The following is a 14,126-nucleotide window of genomic DNA, read 5'->3' on the forward strand; positions in this document are numbered from 1 at the left end:
TGTTGCAAATTGTCAAAGGGATTATTGGTGTTATGAAATTTGAAAATTTTCTTCTTTTTGTGACATTTTTTTAATTTTTTACTAATTTTTACTCTTTACAATTTAAATAATTGATATTTTATATATAAAAATTGCAAAAGATTTCACAAGTAACGAGTTGGCCAATACTAGGATAGGATTTGTGTTCTTAAATTTGATAAATTTCATCTCCTAGTAACAATTTTTTAATTCTTTTTACTATTTTTAACTATTTACAATTCAAATAATTAAAGTTATATGTACAAAAAGATCTCAAAATTTCATAACAAACAGGTTGGCAGATACTCAAATGGGATTAGTTTCAGAAATTTATAAAATTCGATCTCTAGGTAACAAATTTTCAATGGTTTTTTACTGCTTTCTACTGTTTACAATTTAAATAATTCATGTTTTCTACATAAAAATTGCTCAAAATTTCATGAGAAACTTGTTGCAAATAGTCAAAGAGGATTATTGGTGTTATGAAATTTGAAAATTTTTTTCTTTTTGTCATACTTCTTTAATTTTTTACTAATTTTTACTATATACAAATTAAATAATTGATATTTTATATAAAAAAATTGCAAAAAGTTTAACAAGAAACAAGTTAACCAATACTAGGATAGGATTTGTGTTCTTGAATTTGACAAATTCCAAATCTTGGTAACCCTTTTTTAGTTCTTTTTACTATTTTTAACTATTTACAATTCAAGTAATTAAAATTTTATATACAAAAATATCTCAAAATTTCATAACAAACAGGTTCGCGGATACTCAAATGCAAATTTTTTCTGAATTCAAAAAATTCTTTCTCTAGGTAACAAATTTTCAATTGTTTTTTTCTACTTTCTACTATTTTCCATTTACATAATTCATGTTTTTTTCATAAAAATTGCTCAAAATTTCAGAAGAAACTTGTTGCAAATTGTCAAAGGGATTATTGGTGTTATGAAATTTGAAAATTTTCTTCTTTTTGTGACACTTTTTTAATGTTTTACTAATTTTTACTCTTTACAATTTAAGTAATTGATATTTTATATAAAAAAAATTGGAAAAAATTTCACAAGTAACGAGTTGGCCAATACTAGCATAGGATTTGTGCTCTTAAATTTGACAAATTCCATCTCTTGGTATCAATTTTTTAATTCTTTTTACTATTTTTAACTATTTGCAATTCAAATAACTGAACTAATATGTAAAAAAAGATTTCAAAATTTCATAACAAACAGGTTGGCAGATACTCAAATGGGATTAGTTTCTGAAATTTATAAAATTCAATCTATAGGTAACATATTTTTCAATTGTTTTTTACTACTTTCTATTATTTACAATTTAAATAAATCATGTTTTTTTCATAAAAATTGCTGAAAATTTCAAAAGAAAATTGTTCAAATTTTCAAAGGGATTATTGGTGTTATGAAATTTGAAAATATTCTTCTTCTTTTGACACTTTTTTAATTTTTTACTAATTTTTACTCCTTACAATTTAAATAATTGATATTTTATATATAAAGATTGAAAAAAAAATTCACAAGTAACGAGTTGGCCAATACGAGGATAGGATTTGTGTTCTTAAATTTGACAAATTTCATCTCCTAGTAAAAATTTTTTAATTCTTTTTACTATTTTTAACTATTTACAATTCAAATAATTGAACTTATATGTACAAAAAGATCTCAAAATTTCATAACAAATAGGTTGGCAAATACTCAAATGGGATTAGTTTCTGAAATTTATAAAATTCAATCTCTAGGTAACAAATTTTCAATGGTTTTTTAGTACTTTCTACTGTTTACAATTTAAATAATTCATGTTTTCTACATACAAATTGCTCAAAATTTCATGAGAAACTTGTTGCAAATAGTCAAAGAGGATTATTGGTGTTATGAAATTTGAAAATTTTCTTCTTTTTCTCACACTTCTTTAATTTTTTACTAATTTTTGCTATATACAAATTAAATAATTGATATTTTACATAAACAAATTGCAAAAAGTTTAACAAGAAACAAGTTAACCAATACTAGGATAGGATTTGTGTTCTTGAATTTGACAAATTCCATCTCTTGATAACCCTTTTTTAATTCCTTTTACTATTTTTAACTATTTACAATTCAAGTAATTAAAATTTTATGTACAAAAATATCTCAAAATTTCATAAAAAACAGGTTCGCGGATACTCAAATGCAATTTGTTTCTAAATTTAAAAAATTCAATCTCTAGGTAACAATTTTTCAATTGTTTTTTACTACTTTCTACTATTTACAATTTAAATAAATCATGTTTTTTTTATAAAAATTGCTCAAAATGTCAGAAGAAACCTGTTGCAAATTGTTAAAGGGATTATTGGTGTTATGAAATTTGAAAATTTTCTTCTTTTTGTCACACTTCTTTATTTTTTTACTAATTATTACTCTTTAAAATTTAAATAATTGATATTTTATATATAAAAATTGCAAAAAAGATTTCACAAGTAACGAGTTGGCCAATACTAGGATAGGATTTGTGTTCTTAAATTTGACAAATTTCATCTCCTAGTAACAATTTTTTAATTCTTTTTACTATTTTTAACTATTTACAATTCAAATAATTGAAGTTATATGTACAAAAAGATCTCAAAATTTCATAACAAACAGGTTGGCAGATACTCAAATGGGATTAGTTTCTGAAATTTATAAAATTCGATCTCTAGGTAAAAAATTTTCAATGGTTTTTTACTGCTTTCTACTGTTTACAATTTAAATAATTCATGTTTTCTACATAAAAATTGCTCAAAATTTCATGAGAAACTTGTTGCAAATAGTCATAGAGGATTATTGGTGTTATGAAATTTGAAAATTTTTTTCTTTTTGTCACACTTCTTTAATTTTTTACTAATTTTTACTATATACAAATTAAATAATTGATATTTTATATAAAAAAATTGCAAAAAGTTTAACAAGAAACAAGTTAACCAATACTAGGATAGGATTTGTGTTCTTGAATTTGACAAATTCCATATCTGGTAACCCTTTTTTAGTTCTTTTTACTATTTTTAACTATTTACAATTCAAGTAATTAAAATTTTATATACAAAAATATCTCAAAATTTCATGACAAACAGGTTCGCGGATACTCAATTGCAATTTTTTTCTAAATTTAAAAAATTCTTTCTCTAGGTAACAATTTTTCAATTGTTTTTTACTACTTTCTACTATTTACAATTTAAATAAATCATGTTTTTTTCATAAAAATTGCTCAAAATTTCAGAAGAAACTTATTGCAAATTGTCAAAAGGATTATTGGTGTGATGAAATTTGAAAATTTTCTTCTTCTTTTGACACTTTTTTAATTTTTTTTTTAATTTTTACTCTTTCCAATTTAAATAATTGATATTTTATATATAAAAATTGCAAAAAATTTCACAAGTACCGAGTTGGCCAATACCAGGATAGGATTTGTGTTCTTGAATTTGATAAATTCCATCACCTGGTAACCCTTTTTTTAATTCTTTTTACTATTTTTAACTATTTACAATTCAAGTAATTAAAATTTTATGTACAAAAATATCTCAAAATTTCATAACAAACAGGTTCGCGGATACTCAAATGGAATTTGTTTCTAAATTTATAAAATTCAATCTCTAGGTAACAATTTTTCAATTGTTTTTTACTACTTTCTACTATTTACAATTTAAATAAATCATGTTTTTTTCATAAAAATTGCTCAAAATTTCAGAAGAAACTTGTTGCAAATTGTCAAAGGGATTATTGGTGTTATGAAATTTGAAAATTTTCTTCGTTTTTGTGACACTTTTTTTTATTTTTTACTAATTTTTACTCTTTACAATTTAAGTAATTTAGATTTTATGTATAAAAATTGAAAAAATTTCACAAGTAACGAGTTGGCCAATACTAAGATAGGATTTGTGTTCTTAAATTTGACAAATTCCATCTCCTAGTAACAATTTTTTAATTCTTTTTACTATTTGTAACTATTTACAATTCAAATAATTGAAATTATATGTACAAAAAGATCTCAAAATTTCATAACAAACAGGTTGACAGATACTCAAATGGGATTAGTTTATGAAATTTATAAAATTCAATCTCTAGGTAACAAATTTTCAATGGTTTTTTACTACTTTCTACTATTTACAATTTAAATAATTCATGTTTTCTACTTAAAAATTGCTCAAAATTTCATGAGAAAATTGTTGCAAATATTCAAACAGGATTATTGGTGTTATGAAATTTGAAAATTTTCTTCTTTTTGTCACACTTCTTTAATTTTTTACTAACTTTTACTATATACAAATTAAATAATTGATATTTCATATAAAAAAATTGCAAAAAGTTTAACAAGAAACAAGTTAACCAATACTAGGATAGGATTTGTGTTCTTGAATTTGAAAATTCCATCTCCTGGTAACCCTTTTTTAATTCTTTTTACTATTTTTAACTATTTACAACTCAAATAATTGAACTTTTATGTACAAAAAGATCTCAAAATTTTGATAACAAATAGGTTCGTGGATACTCAAATTCAATTTGTTTCTAAATTTAAAAAATTCAATTTGTAGGTAAAAATTTTTCAGTTGTTTTTTACTACTTTCTACTATTTACAATTTAAATAAATCATGTTTTTTTCATAAAAATTACTCAAAATTTCAGAAGAAACTTATTGCAACTAGTCAAAGGGGATTAATGTGTTGGTATCGCGCAGCGGAATGTTTGAGAGTGCGGACAAACCCAAGAGTAGGGATGGCAAAATGGGCCGGGCCCGGTGGGCCGGCCCGTCAGCCCGACAAAAATGACATGGGCCGGGTCAAGAAATTCAACCCGTCAACCCTTTACAGCCCGGCCCGTCAAGCCCGCTGGCCCGTCGGGCCAACCCGTGGGCTAAAACGGGCCAGCCCGCGGCCCGTCCAACTTAATTAAACAAATACCACGTGCATATTTTCTAATTAGCATCCCTCACTCACACTCACACACTCTGTCTGCGCTCCCCACCCACCCACAAATGTCTCCCTCCGCGCACTCTCTCTCTGCGAAACACACAGGCCACCACATATTCTCGCTTCTCTTCCACTGACGTCGCCGGCCACCGCGAAACACACAGGCCACCACGTCGTCGTCGCTAACCATACCCGCTTCTCTTCTCCTCCACCTTCACATCCACGACGGCGTTGGGTATTTCGAGAAAACAGCGTCCACGAACACAGCGAAAACAGCGGAGCCACCGTCGGACTGCGATTGGCGGACGATTCCGACCGCCACGACCACCGCGAAGACAGGTATGTTCCTGATTTGAGTTGTGGTTCCATTTCTCCCGTTTTGTAACCTAAATTCCCAATTTTGTTAACCCTAAATTTCTGATTTTCTGATTTCCGACCACCACGACCCATTCTGTGAATCATGAATCGTAATTGCTGGTGCTGCTGCCGTTAATGGATGGTCATCGTTAAATCTTCCCCAATTTCAATTTGCGTAGCTGCTGCCGCTTATTTGGATTGGAGCAATATTCAGGTAACCATGTGTTGGACTAGACTGCTGCTGCTGTATAATGGTGTAATTGTGTTGCTGTTTTGATGAATTATTCACCACCCTTGTTAGACTAGAAAGGCTTGGATACAAACCTCAGTATGATTATCGTTTTGATTTTCTGTTATTTATCCCTTGGTTTATTTGAACTATACACGATGACAGATATGTTGGTAGCTAAATGCAATGTGATCCCTGCAAGTTTGATTAAGATTACACCTAATGTTTTAAAGAGTTTTGCATTATTTGAGCATATACTGTAATCAATTTTAACCAAATATTTTTATAACTTCTCTAAGAAATTGTTTACTACAATATTTGGACTTACACCATCAGCCAATAAGATTTTCCATTAGAATAAGAGCATGCCTGTATGTAGGCGCTCACATTTGCATGAAACTGTATGAAAGTTTAATCACAAGCATGAATGTAATGTCGAAACTATCAATCTCGGCCCACAGAGAATATAGAAACGGTGCCATTTGGATTATTATTTTATTTGCAATAAAAAATTGTCGTGTAATCCAAGAGTGAAAAAATGGCTATGAATGTAATGCAGAAAGTTAGAAAGATGATAATCAAAACAGAGACCAATTCAGTTTCAAATTATCTTTCACTTGTTTTAAATCTTTCCTTATATTACTGAATTTTGTTATTGTATTTGTTTTGTTTGTGTTAGGATTTAGTGATTCAGATTTAATATCATGGATGAGCATGAATCTAATACTAGTCCTCCTCCAAGTGATGTTCATGAAACTGAAACTGTGTGTAATGAGTCTAAGAATGTTGATGCGGTTGAAGAGGATATGGATGATAGTGTAAAACTTAGAGAATCCTCTAGTAGTAAGAAAACTGAAAAGTCAAGAACTTCTGATGTATGGAAATCTTTTACAAGGATTGGGGCTGCTGATGATGGAAAAGAGAGGGCAAAGTGTAATGGGTGCAACAAAAAATATGTTATTGGTAGTCAAAGTGGCACATCTCATCTGAAGCGTCACATAGAGAAATGTAGTAAACTTAAATTTGAAGATGTTAGGCAAATGATAGTGGATGGGCAAGGAAAGTTAAAAGCTAGAAGAATAGATCCAATGGTTTGCCGTCAGTTGTGTGCCAATTTAATTATCCAACACGGTTTACCTTTCAAGTTTGTTGAGTATGAAGCTCTTAGAATTTGGATAACCTATATCAATCCTGATGCATGTTTAGTTTCTAGAAATACAATAAAGAATGATGTCATGAAAATACATATGAAAGAAAAAATAATTCTAAAGGAGGAGTTCAGGAAAATCAGAAATAGGATTTGTTTGACATCCGATTTGTGGACTTCTATAACTGGTGAGGGATATATTGTTCTGACAGCACATTATGTTAACACAAATTGGAAATTGTGCTCTAAAATTTTGAACTTTTGCCACTTCCCACCACCTCACACTGGCTTTGAGCTATCAAAGAAAATAAATGGATTTTTGCATGATTGGGGAATTGAGAAAAGAATATTTTCTTTGACTTTGGATAATGCATCTAGTAATGATGTTCTAATTAGAACTTTAAAAAGTGAGCTTCTTTTGCAAAATTCTTTGGTATGTGATGGTGAGTTTATGCATATTCGTTGTTGTGCACACATTCTTAACTTGATTGTGCAAGAAGGACTAAAAGCTCTTGGTGATTCATTAGATCTTATTAGGGAGAGCATAAAGTATGTAAAGGGTTCTGAAAGTAGGATGATGAAGTTTAAACAATGCATTGAAAAATTAGGGGACATTGATGCAAAAACTGCTTTGTGTATAGATGTTCCTACAAGGTGGAACTCTACTTTTTTGATGCTTGAAAGTGCCCTCAAATATAAACGAGTGTTTGGAAGTTTCCACTTGGTTGATGAAAATTATAAGTATTGTCTGTGTGATGAGAAATGGAAAAGAGTGAAAAAAATCTGTGTTTTCTTAGTGCCCTTTTATGAGATCACAAATATGATTTCTGCCACATGCTACCCTACATCAAACTTGTACTTTTTACAAGTGTGGACCATCCAAACCCATTTACTGGAAAGCTTAAAAGATGAAGACGAAGTTATCAGAGATATGGCTGAAAGGATGATGGTAAAGTTTGATAAATACTGGGATGAATATAGCATTGTCCTTGCATTTGGGGCAATTTTAGACCCAAGGATGAAGTTGGAAACATTGGGCTATTGCTTTGAGAAGATAGATCCTCTAACTTGGGAAGCAAAGTTAGAGAAGATTAAAGAAAAATTGTACAAGTTGTTCTCTGAATATTGCTCCAACAATGACACTTCCAATCCCCTAAAGCGTAAGCATATGGATATGCATATGTCAACAACATCATCCTCAATTGATTCTATCAAGTCCAATGCACTTCATGTAAGTCATATTACTTTCTAGTACATCAATTACTTTCTAGTACATAAATTACTATGCATAAACTTATTGATTAAACTATGATTATTGTTTTTATGTTAGGAATTAAAACAACGCAAGATTCAAGCTTCTGTTAATACGGGGAAGAACCAACTTGACATATACTTGGATGAGCCAACATTGGATGCTGATATTACTGAAAGTATGGATGTTCTTGAATGGTGGAAGAGTAATAGTCAACGTTTCTCAGATTTGTCAATCATGGCTAGGGACTTGCTGAGCATTCCAATCACTACTGTTGCATCCGAATCTGCTTTCAGCATTGGTTCAAGGATCTTGAATAAGTATAGAAGTCGTCTATTGTCAAAACATGTTGAAGCAATTATTTGTACTAGCAGCTGGATGCATGGGTTTCGTGAATATGGTAACTTTTGAATTTTTAATTCTGACTTAAATATTTTCAATAATATTTTCAATAATAATTCCATGTATTTTTTTAAGATGATGATGATGATGACAATGGAATAGTTGAGAGTAGTACTTCTAAGGCTGCATCTAATAACCCTGGCACTGAATTGGATATTGATGAAAATTGAAGGTGAGTAACATAGTTAATATAAATTACAGATACTTAGTATATTCACTGTAATAACATAGTTTGTATATTCATTGTGATAAATAATGCTTCTGTTTTTTTTTTATGTAGCTTGCACTTTGGAACTGCAACCGTGATCTTCATGATGACTATGAAAGAGGCAGACGTCATTTACATTTTGTTTTAATCATTTCAATTTGTTTGGACTTTGTGATGATGGACTATTGTTGTATTAATGCGTATGCACTATGTTAATATAAGCATATTTGCATGTAGTCAACTAAATTTGAAATGAAAAGATTTAAAATCTGATTTTGGACCACAAAATGAACATATCAGGAAAAGGATGGCGGGCCGGCCCGCCGGCCCGCCGGGCCGCCACCCCACGGGCCGGGCCCAAAAAAACAGCCCATTTTGCCTTGACGGGCCAGCCCGGCCCAGCCCATTTAAAACGGGCCAAAAACGGGCCGGGCCAAAACGGGCCGGGCTGGCCCGTTTTGACACCCCTACCCAAGAGGGGGGGTGAATTGGTTTTTAAGTAATAAAATTAATACTTTAAAATTTTCCAAAATTTATCAATTAAATCAATAATTAATTTCTTTAAACACAATAATAGATGAAATAAAGAGATAGAGAAGAAGATTGAACACAAGTATTTATACTGGTTCGGATAAAAAGACCCTACGTCTAGTTATTAATCTCTCAAAAATGAGATTAACTAAATCCCTAACAAGTAACAGATTTACAATCAGATATTAAGAGTGTAAGGAAAGAAAACACCTCTCTTGAATCACACAAGAGATGAACACCTTTCTCTGAATCACACAGAGAACCTTGACCTTAGCTTTCCTAGCAACAGCAGCAGCACTCAATCTCCTAGAACACCTCTCAGTAAAAGTTATCGCTATACCCACACTAGGTTTTTCAAAGCTTCTATTGAGAACACTCAGAGAACTCTCTTGCAGTCACAACACTAGTACTCTAGCTTCTCAAAAAGCTAAGTGAGAAGTAACTCTGAGGTTCCTTTAAATAGAGGTTCTAGAAATTAGGTCAAAAAGTTGAACAGTCGCACCCAACTGACCAGTTATCACTAGTGACAATCGATTATTCCAGTGTGGTTTATGAAAAACAAATTTTTTGAGCAGATAATCGATTATCAGAGGTGATAATCGATTATTCCAATGCTTGCTTGAAAAGGAATTGGTTCAGCTCAGGATAATCGATTATTCTAAGTGATAATCGATTATCACTTTGATTTTTCGAGAAATACCAGAATTTTCTTTGTACAATACTGATTCTAACTAATCTAATTACATTTTACAAGATAGCTTTAAACATAACAAACATGGTCTTCATATTGACTTCCGGATGGCTTTCAGTCTTCTTTTATCATCATCAAAATCTTGCTTCAGCATTTAGACTTGTATTGCTTTTGCCAACAATCTCCGCTTTTTTGATGATGATCAAAACAATATGTTTAAAGTATCTGCAATCAAAATATCTTACAAGTAGATTTGTTAGTAGCACTGTTTGGTTTAAACGTTTAAACTTTTTCTCCCCCTGTTTTGATCATATGAAAAAAGTTTTAATGAGGAAGCTCCCCCTCAATTAGGCAATGGTAAAGAATAACAAGACAAATATACTTTTATTGAAAAAAAATAATAAAACTGGGAAAACATATTACAATTGCAAAAAAATAGACTATGATGTAGACTTTTAAAAGTCTTGACTCATGTCATCATCTTCCTCATATTTATCAAATTTATGTTCTAAGTTAGAGATCCTAGAATCTAATCCTCTAATTAAGCCAGTGACTTCTTCATGTCTATGAGTGGAGAGAAGAAAGAATTCTTCAAGTCTCTGGTTGACATTTAAAATGTGATCCTCTAAAGAAGAAGATGAGCCACCAACACCACTGGATGATCCAATATTTGTGTCAACAGGATGAATAGGAGCAGTGGGAGGATTTTCTTCTTCTTCATTGTCCGAGGAAGGCATATCATCCGTGTGAATGTAGGTATTCCCAAAAGGAATAAACTTCATCTGCTTCAAGGAGTTTTCCGCAATTTTGTTGGCTGTAGTTGTCTTATGAGACTATTCATCAGAGACATTTACCCCTTTATACTCACAAATACGAGAGATGAGCAACGAATACGGGAGAGGATATTGAGGCAATCTCTTGGCTTTGAGCATGGTGTCAAGAATGATGCTTGGCCAATAGATAGGAATGTGGTTGAGCATGGCATAGATGATCATAAGATCTGCTTCACTGCACTGTGCGTGGTTTGTACCACGTGGCCATAGAATCCAAATAATGAGATAGTGAAGTAGACGCTCATCAATTTTGAGAGGTCCGGCTAGCAATTGACGACCTATTTCTTGATCTGGGCATCACATAAAGGATCTATATGCAAAAGTTTTGTTGAACCCTTCAATGCCAGCCGTGAGGATTGGGGATGTGCCATCATGAATGGGAAATTGTGCAACATTTTCCCAAATATCATCATCTAGAATAATGTTGACACCTTTCACCTTTGTGAACCCAACTCCATCTCTGAATTTTTAATTGAAGTAGAAGGCTCGTACCAAATCAGGGTAGTAGATGCCTTGCATCTCTGTGAAGAATTTCACACCTTGTTCACCTAGAATGAATTGTGAAATGGCGATTTACAAACCATTGAGACTGGATGAATTTTGCAGTGATGAGGGGTTTGTCTTTCCACAATGTGATCAATTCAGATCTTCTTTCTTCATTCGAAATCCATCCTTCAATGGAAGCTGTTCGAGATGCAGTTGAGGGTTGAGAGGCACGAGATGCAGTCCTTCTGCGTGTAGGAATATTTCTACGAGAGGATTCAGCCATGGTTGAGGTAAAGGAGAGGGAAGTTTTTGTGAGTTTTTGAGAAAATGAGAAAATGAGAAAATGAGAAAATGAGAAAACTTTGAGTGTTGATGGAGAGAAAAGAGTGTTCTGGTGAGAAAAATGGCTCATATTTATAGAGAAGAGTCTCCAACGGCCATATACACACGATTTGATGCAAATCTAGCCGTTGCAACGGCTAGTTTTTAAAATTATTTGGTCCAACAACGTGTAATAATCGATTATCCTAAGATGATAATCGATTATTGGTTCATGTTCTAGGCAAAATATGAATCCTGACGAGCTGATAATCGATTATCCTAAGTGATAATCGATTATTCCAGTGAGTTTTTGATTTTTGGCTCAAAATTAAGGATAATCAATTATTGCCCCAAATAATCGATTATTACAGAACATTTTTGAATTTTAAGGCTGAGAAGTTTAAGGATAATCGATTATGTCTCCAGATAATCGATTATTCCAGAATGTTTTGGGAATTTGTAAGAGTGTCTGATAATCGATTATTGACACTTATAATCGATTATTGACACTATTTTTCGGATTTTTTAAGGATTTTAAGTTTTTGACAATTTAAGAGATCTCTAATATGCCTAAGTCTCTTTTTAGTTCATAAAATCTATCTTTAGCTAAAGGTTTGGTAAGGATATCAGCTAATTGATGCTTTGTATCTACGTATTTTATCTCACAATTTCCTTTATTAATGTGATCTCTTAGGAAATGATGCCTTATTTCAATGTGCTTTGTCCTAGAGTGCATTATGGGATTTTTGGTTAAATTAATAGCACTGGTATTATCACATTTCAAAGGTATGTGATTTAGAAAGATATTATAATCTTCTAGTTGTTGTTTCATCCAAAGAATTTGAGCACAACAGTTTCCAACTGCTATGTATTCAGCCTCTGTAGTTGACAAAGCCACACAAGCTTGTTTCTTCAAGTGCCAAGAGACTAATGAACTACCTAGGAGGTGATAGGTACCACTAGTACTTTTTCTATCTATTTTACCGCCACCATAATCAGCATCTGAATAGCCTATCAAATTAGGAGATGCTCCTGAAGGATACCAAAGTCCAAAACATGCAGTTCCTTTAAAGTATTTTAAAATTCTTTTTACTGCAGTAAGATGTGATTCTTTTGGATTGGCTTGAAATCGAGCACACACACATACAGAATGCATAATATCAGGCCTACTTGCAGTAAGATACAACAAAGAACCTATCATGCCTCTAAACATAGTTTGATTTACCTCTATTCCTGATTCATCTTTGTCTAAGTAGCAGGAGGTTCCCATAGGAGTACTTGCTTCCTTAGCAGTATCCATTCCAAATTTCTTAAGTACTTCTTTACAGTACTTAGATTGAGAAATGAAAGTTCCATTTTCCATTTGCTTAATTTGAAGACCCAAAAAGAATGTCAATTCTCCCATCATTGACATTGCAAACTCTCCCTGCATTATGCTTGCAAAGCCTTTACATAGTGAACTATCAGTAGACCCAAATATTATGTCATCTACATAAATCTGAACTAGCAAAATATGCTCATTTACTAATAAACAGAGTTAAATCAATTTTACCTCTTTCAAAATCATTTTCTAGCAAAAATGTACTTAATCGTTCATACCAAGATCTAGGTGCTTGTTTTAATCCATACAATGCTTTTTTTAATTTATAAATGTGATTAGGAAACTTATAGTCTTCAAAGCCAGGTGGTTGTTCAACATACACATTTTCTTTTATAAATCCATTTAAAAAAGCACTTTTGACATCCATCTGATATAATTTAAATTTCATGAGAGAAGCATAGGCAAGAAGTAAACGTATAGCTTCTAACCTGGCAACTGGAGCATAAGTCTCATCATAGTCTATACCTTCTTCTTGTCTGTATCCCTTTGCTACAAGTCTGGCTTTGTTTTTAGTGATGTTTCCATCCTCATCCAGTTTGTTTCTGAACACCTATTTTGTTCCTATGACTTGGTGTGAATCATCCCTAGGAATGAGTTCCCAAACTTCATTCCTTTCAAATTGATTCAGCTCTTCTTGCATTGCTATGCACCATTGATCATCTTGAAGAGCTTTGTCTACACTTTTGGGTTCTATCTGTGAAACAAAGGCAACAGTCATACAAAAATTTGACATATTTCCTGTAACTACTCCCTTTGATATATCTCCAATGACATTTTCTAGAGATAATCCTCTAGGTGATTTCCAGCTTTTGGCAAGATCTTCAGGTTCAGTCAGTGGATTTTCATTTAGATATATCTCATCAAGGGCTTCTTTGAAATATTCTTCATCACCTGCATTTGTTTTATTTGACTCAAGAGGGTTCTCCTCAAGGTCCACAATTTCATCAAAAACAACATGCACAGATTCTTCCATATTCAAGGTTCTTCTATTAAAAATCCAATAGGCTTTACTAGTTAATGAATATCCTAAGAAAATAGCTTCATCAGCTTTAGAATCAAATTTACCCAAATTTTCTTTTTCGTTATTTAGAACAAAGCATTTGCATCCAAATATTTTTAAATGTGCTACATTAGGCTTTCTTCCTTTAAACAATTCATAGGGGGTAACTTTTAAAATTGGTCTAATGAGCATTCTATTTAATACATAACAAGTTGTGCTCACAACATCAGCCCAAAAATATTTAGGCACATCATATTCGTTCAACATTGTGCGAGTTAATTCTTCTAAAGATCTATTTTTCCTTTCTACAACTCCATTTTGTTGAGGAGTTCTAGGT

The 14,126-nt window shown here is 31.8% G+C and overlaps 1 protein-coding gene across 1 annotated transcript; it reads left to right on the forward strand.

Annotated features, from left to right (window-relative positions):
* Positions 1-7,210: 7,210 nt before the first annotated feature.
* Positions 7,211-8,740, forward strand: LOC146882337 (zinc finger BED domain-containing protein RICESLEEPER 3-like). The gene is made up of 4 exons (XM_085667555.1): positions 7,211-7,915; positions 8,015-8,336; positions 8,414-8,510; positions 8,619-8,740. The coding sequence occupies exons 1-3, from the start codon at positions 7,259-7,261 to the stop codon at positions 8,506-8,508; spliced, it is 1,074 nt and encodes a 357-aa protein (XP_085523681.1). The 5' UTR covers positions 7,211-7,258; the 3' UTR covers positions 8,509-8,510; positions 8,619-8,740.
* The last annotated feature ends 5,386 nt before the right edge of the window (positions 8,741-14,126 follow it).

Source organism: Vigna unguiculata, chromosome 10 (genome assembly GCF_037176805.1).
Source record: "Vigna unguiculata cultivar grain cowpea cultivar isolate G323 ecotype 2 chromosome 10, ASM3717680v1, whole genome shotgun sequence".
In the NCBI taxonomy this organism is placed as follows: Eukaryota; Viridiplantae; Streptophyta; class Magnoliopsida; order Fabales; family Fabaceae; genus Vigna; species Vigna unguiculata.

Bases quoted from the DNA above. Each gene is read 5' to 3' on its own strand.
- LOC146882337 (XM_085667555.1), top strand. From the start codon at position 7,259: ATGATGAAGTTTAAACAATGCATTGAAAAATTAGGGGACATTGATGCA. The intron at 7,916-8,014 runs GTAAGTCATATT...TTTTTATGTTAG, and splicing joins TCAAGTCCAATGCACTTCAT to GAATTAAAACAACGCAAGAT. The intron at 8,337-8,413 runs GTAACTTTTGAA...TATTTTTTTAAG, and splicing joins GCATGGGTTTCGTGAATATG to ATGATGATGATGATGACAAT.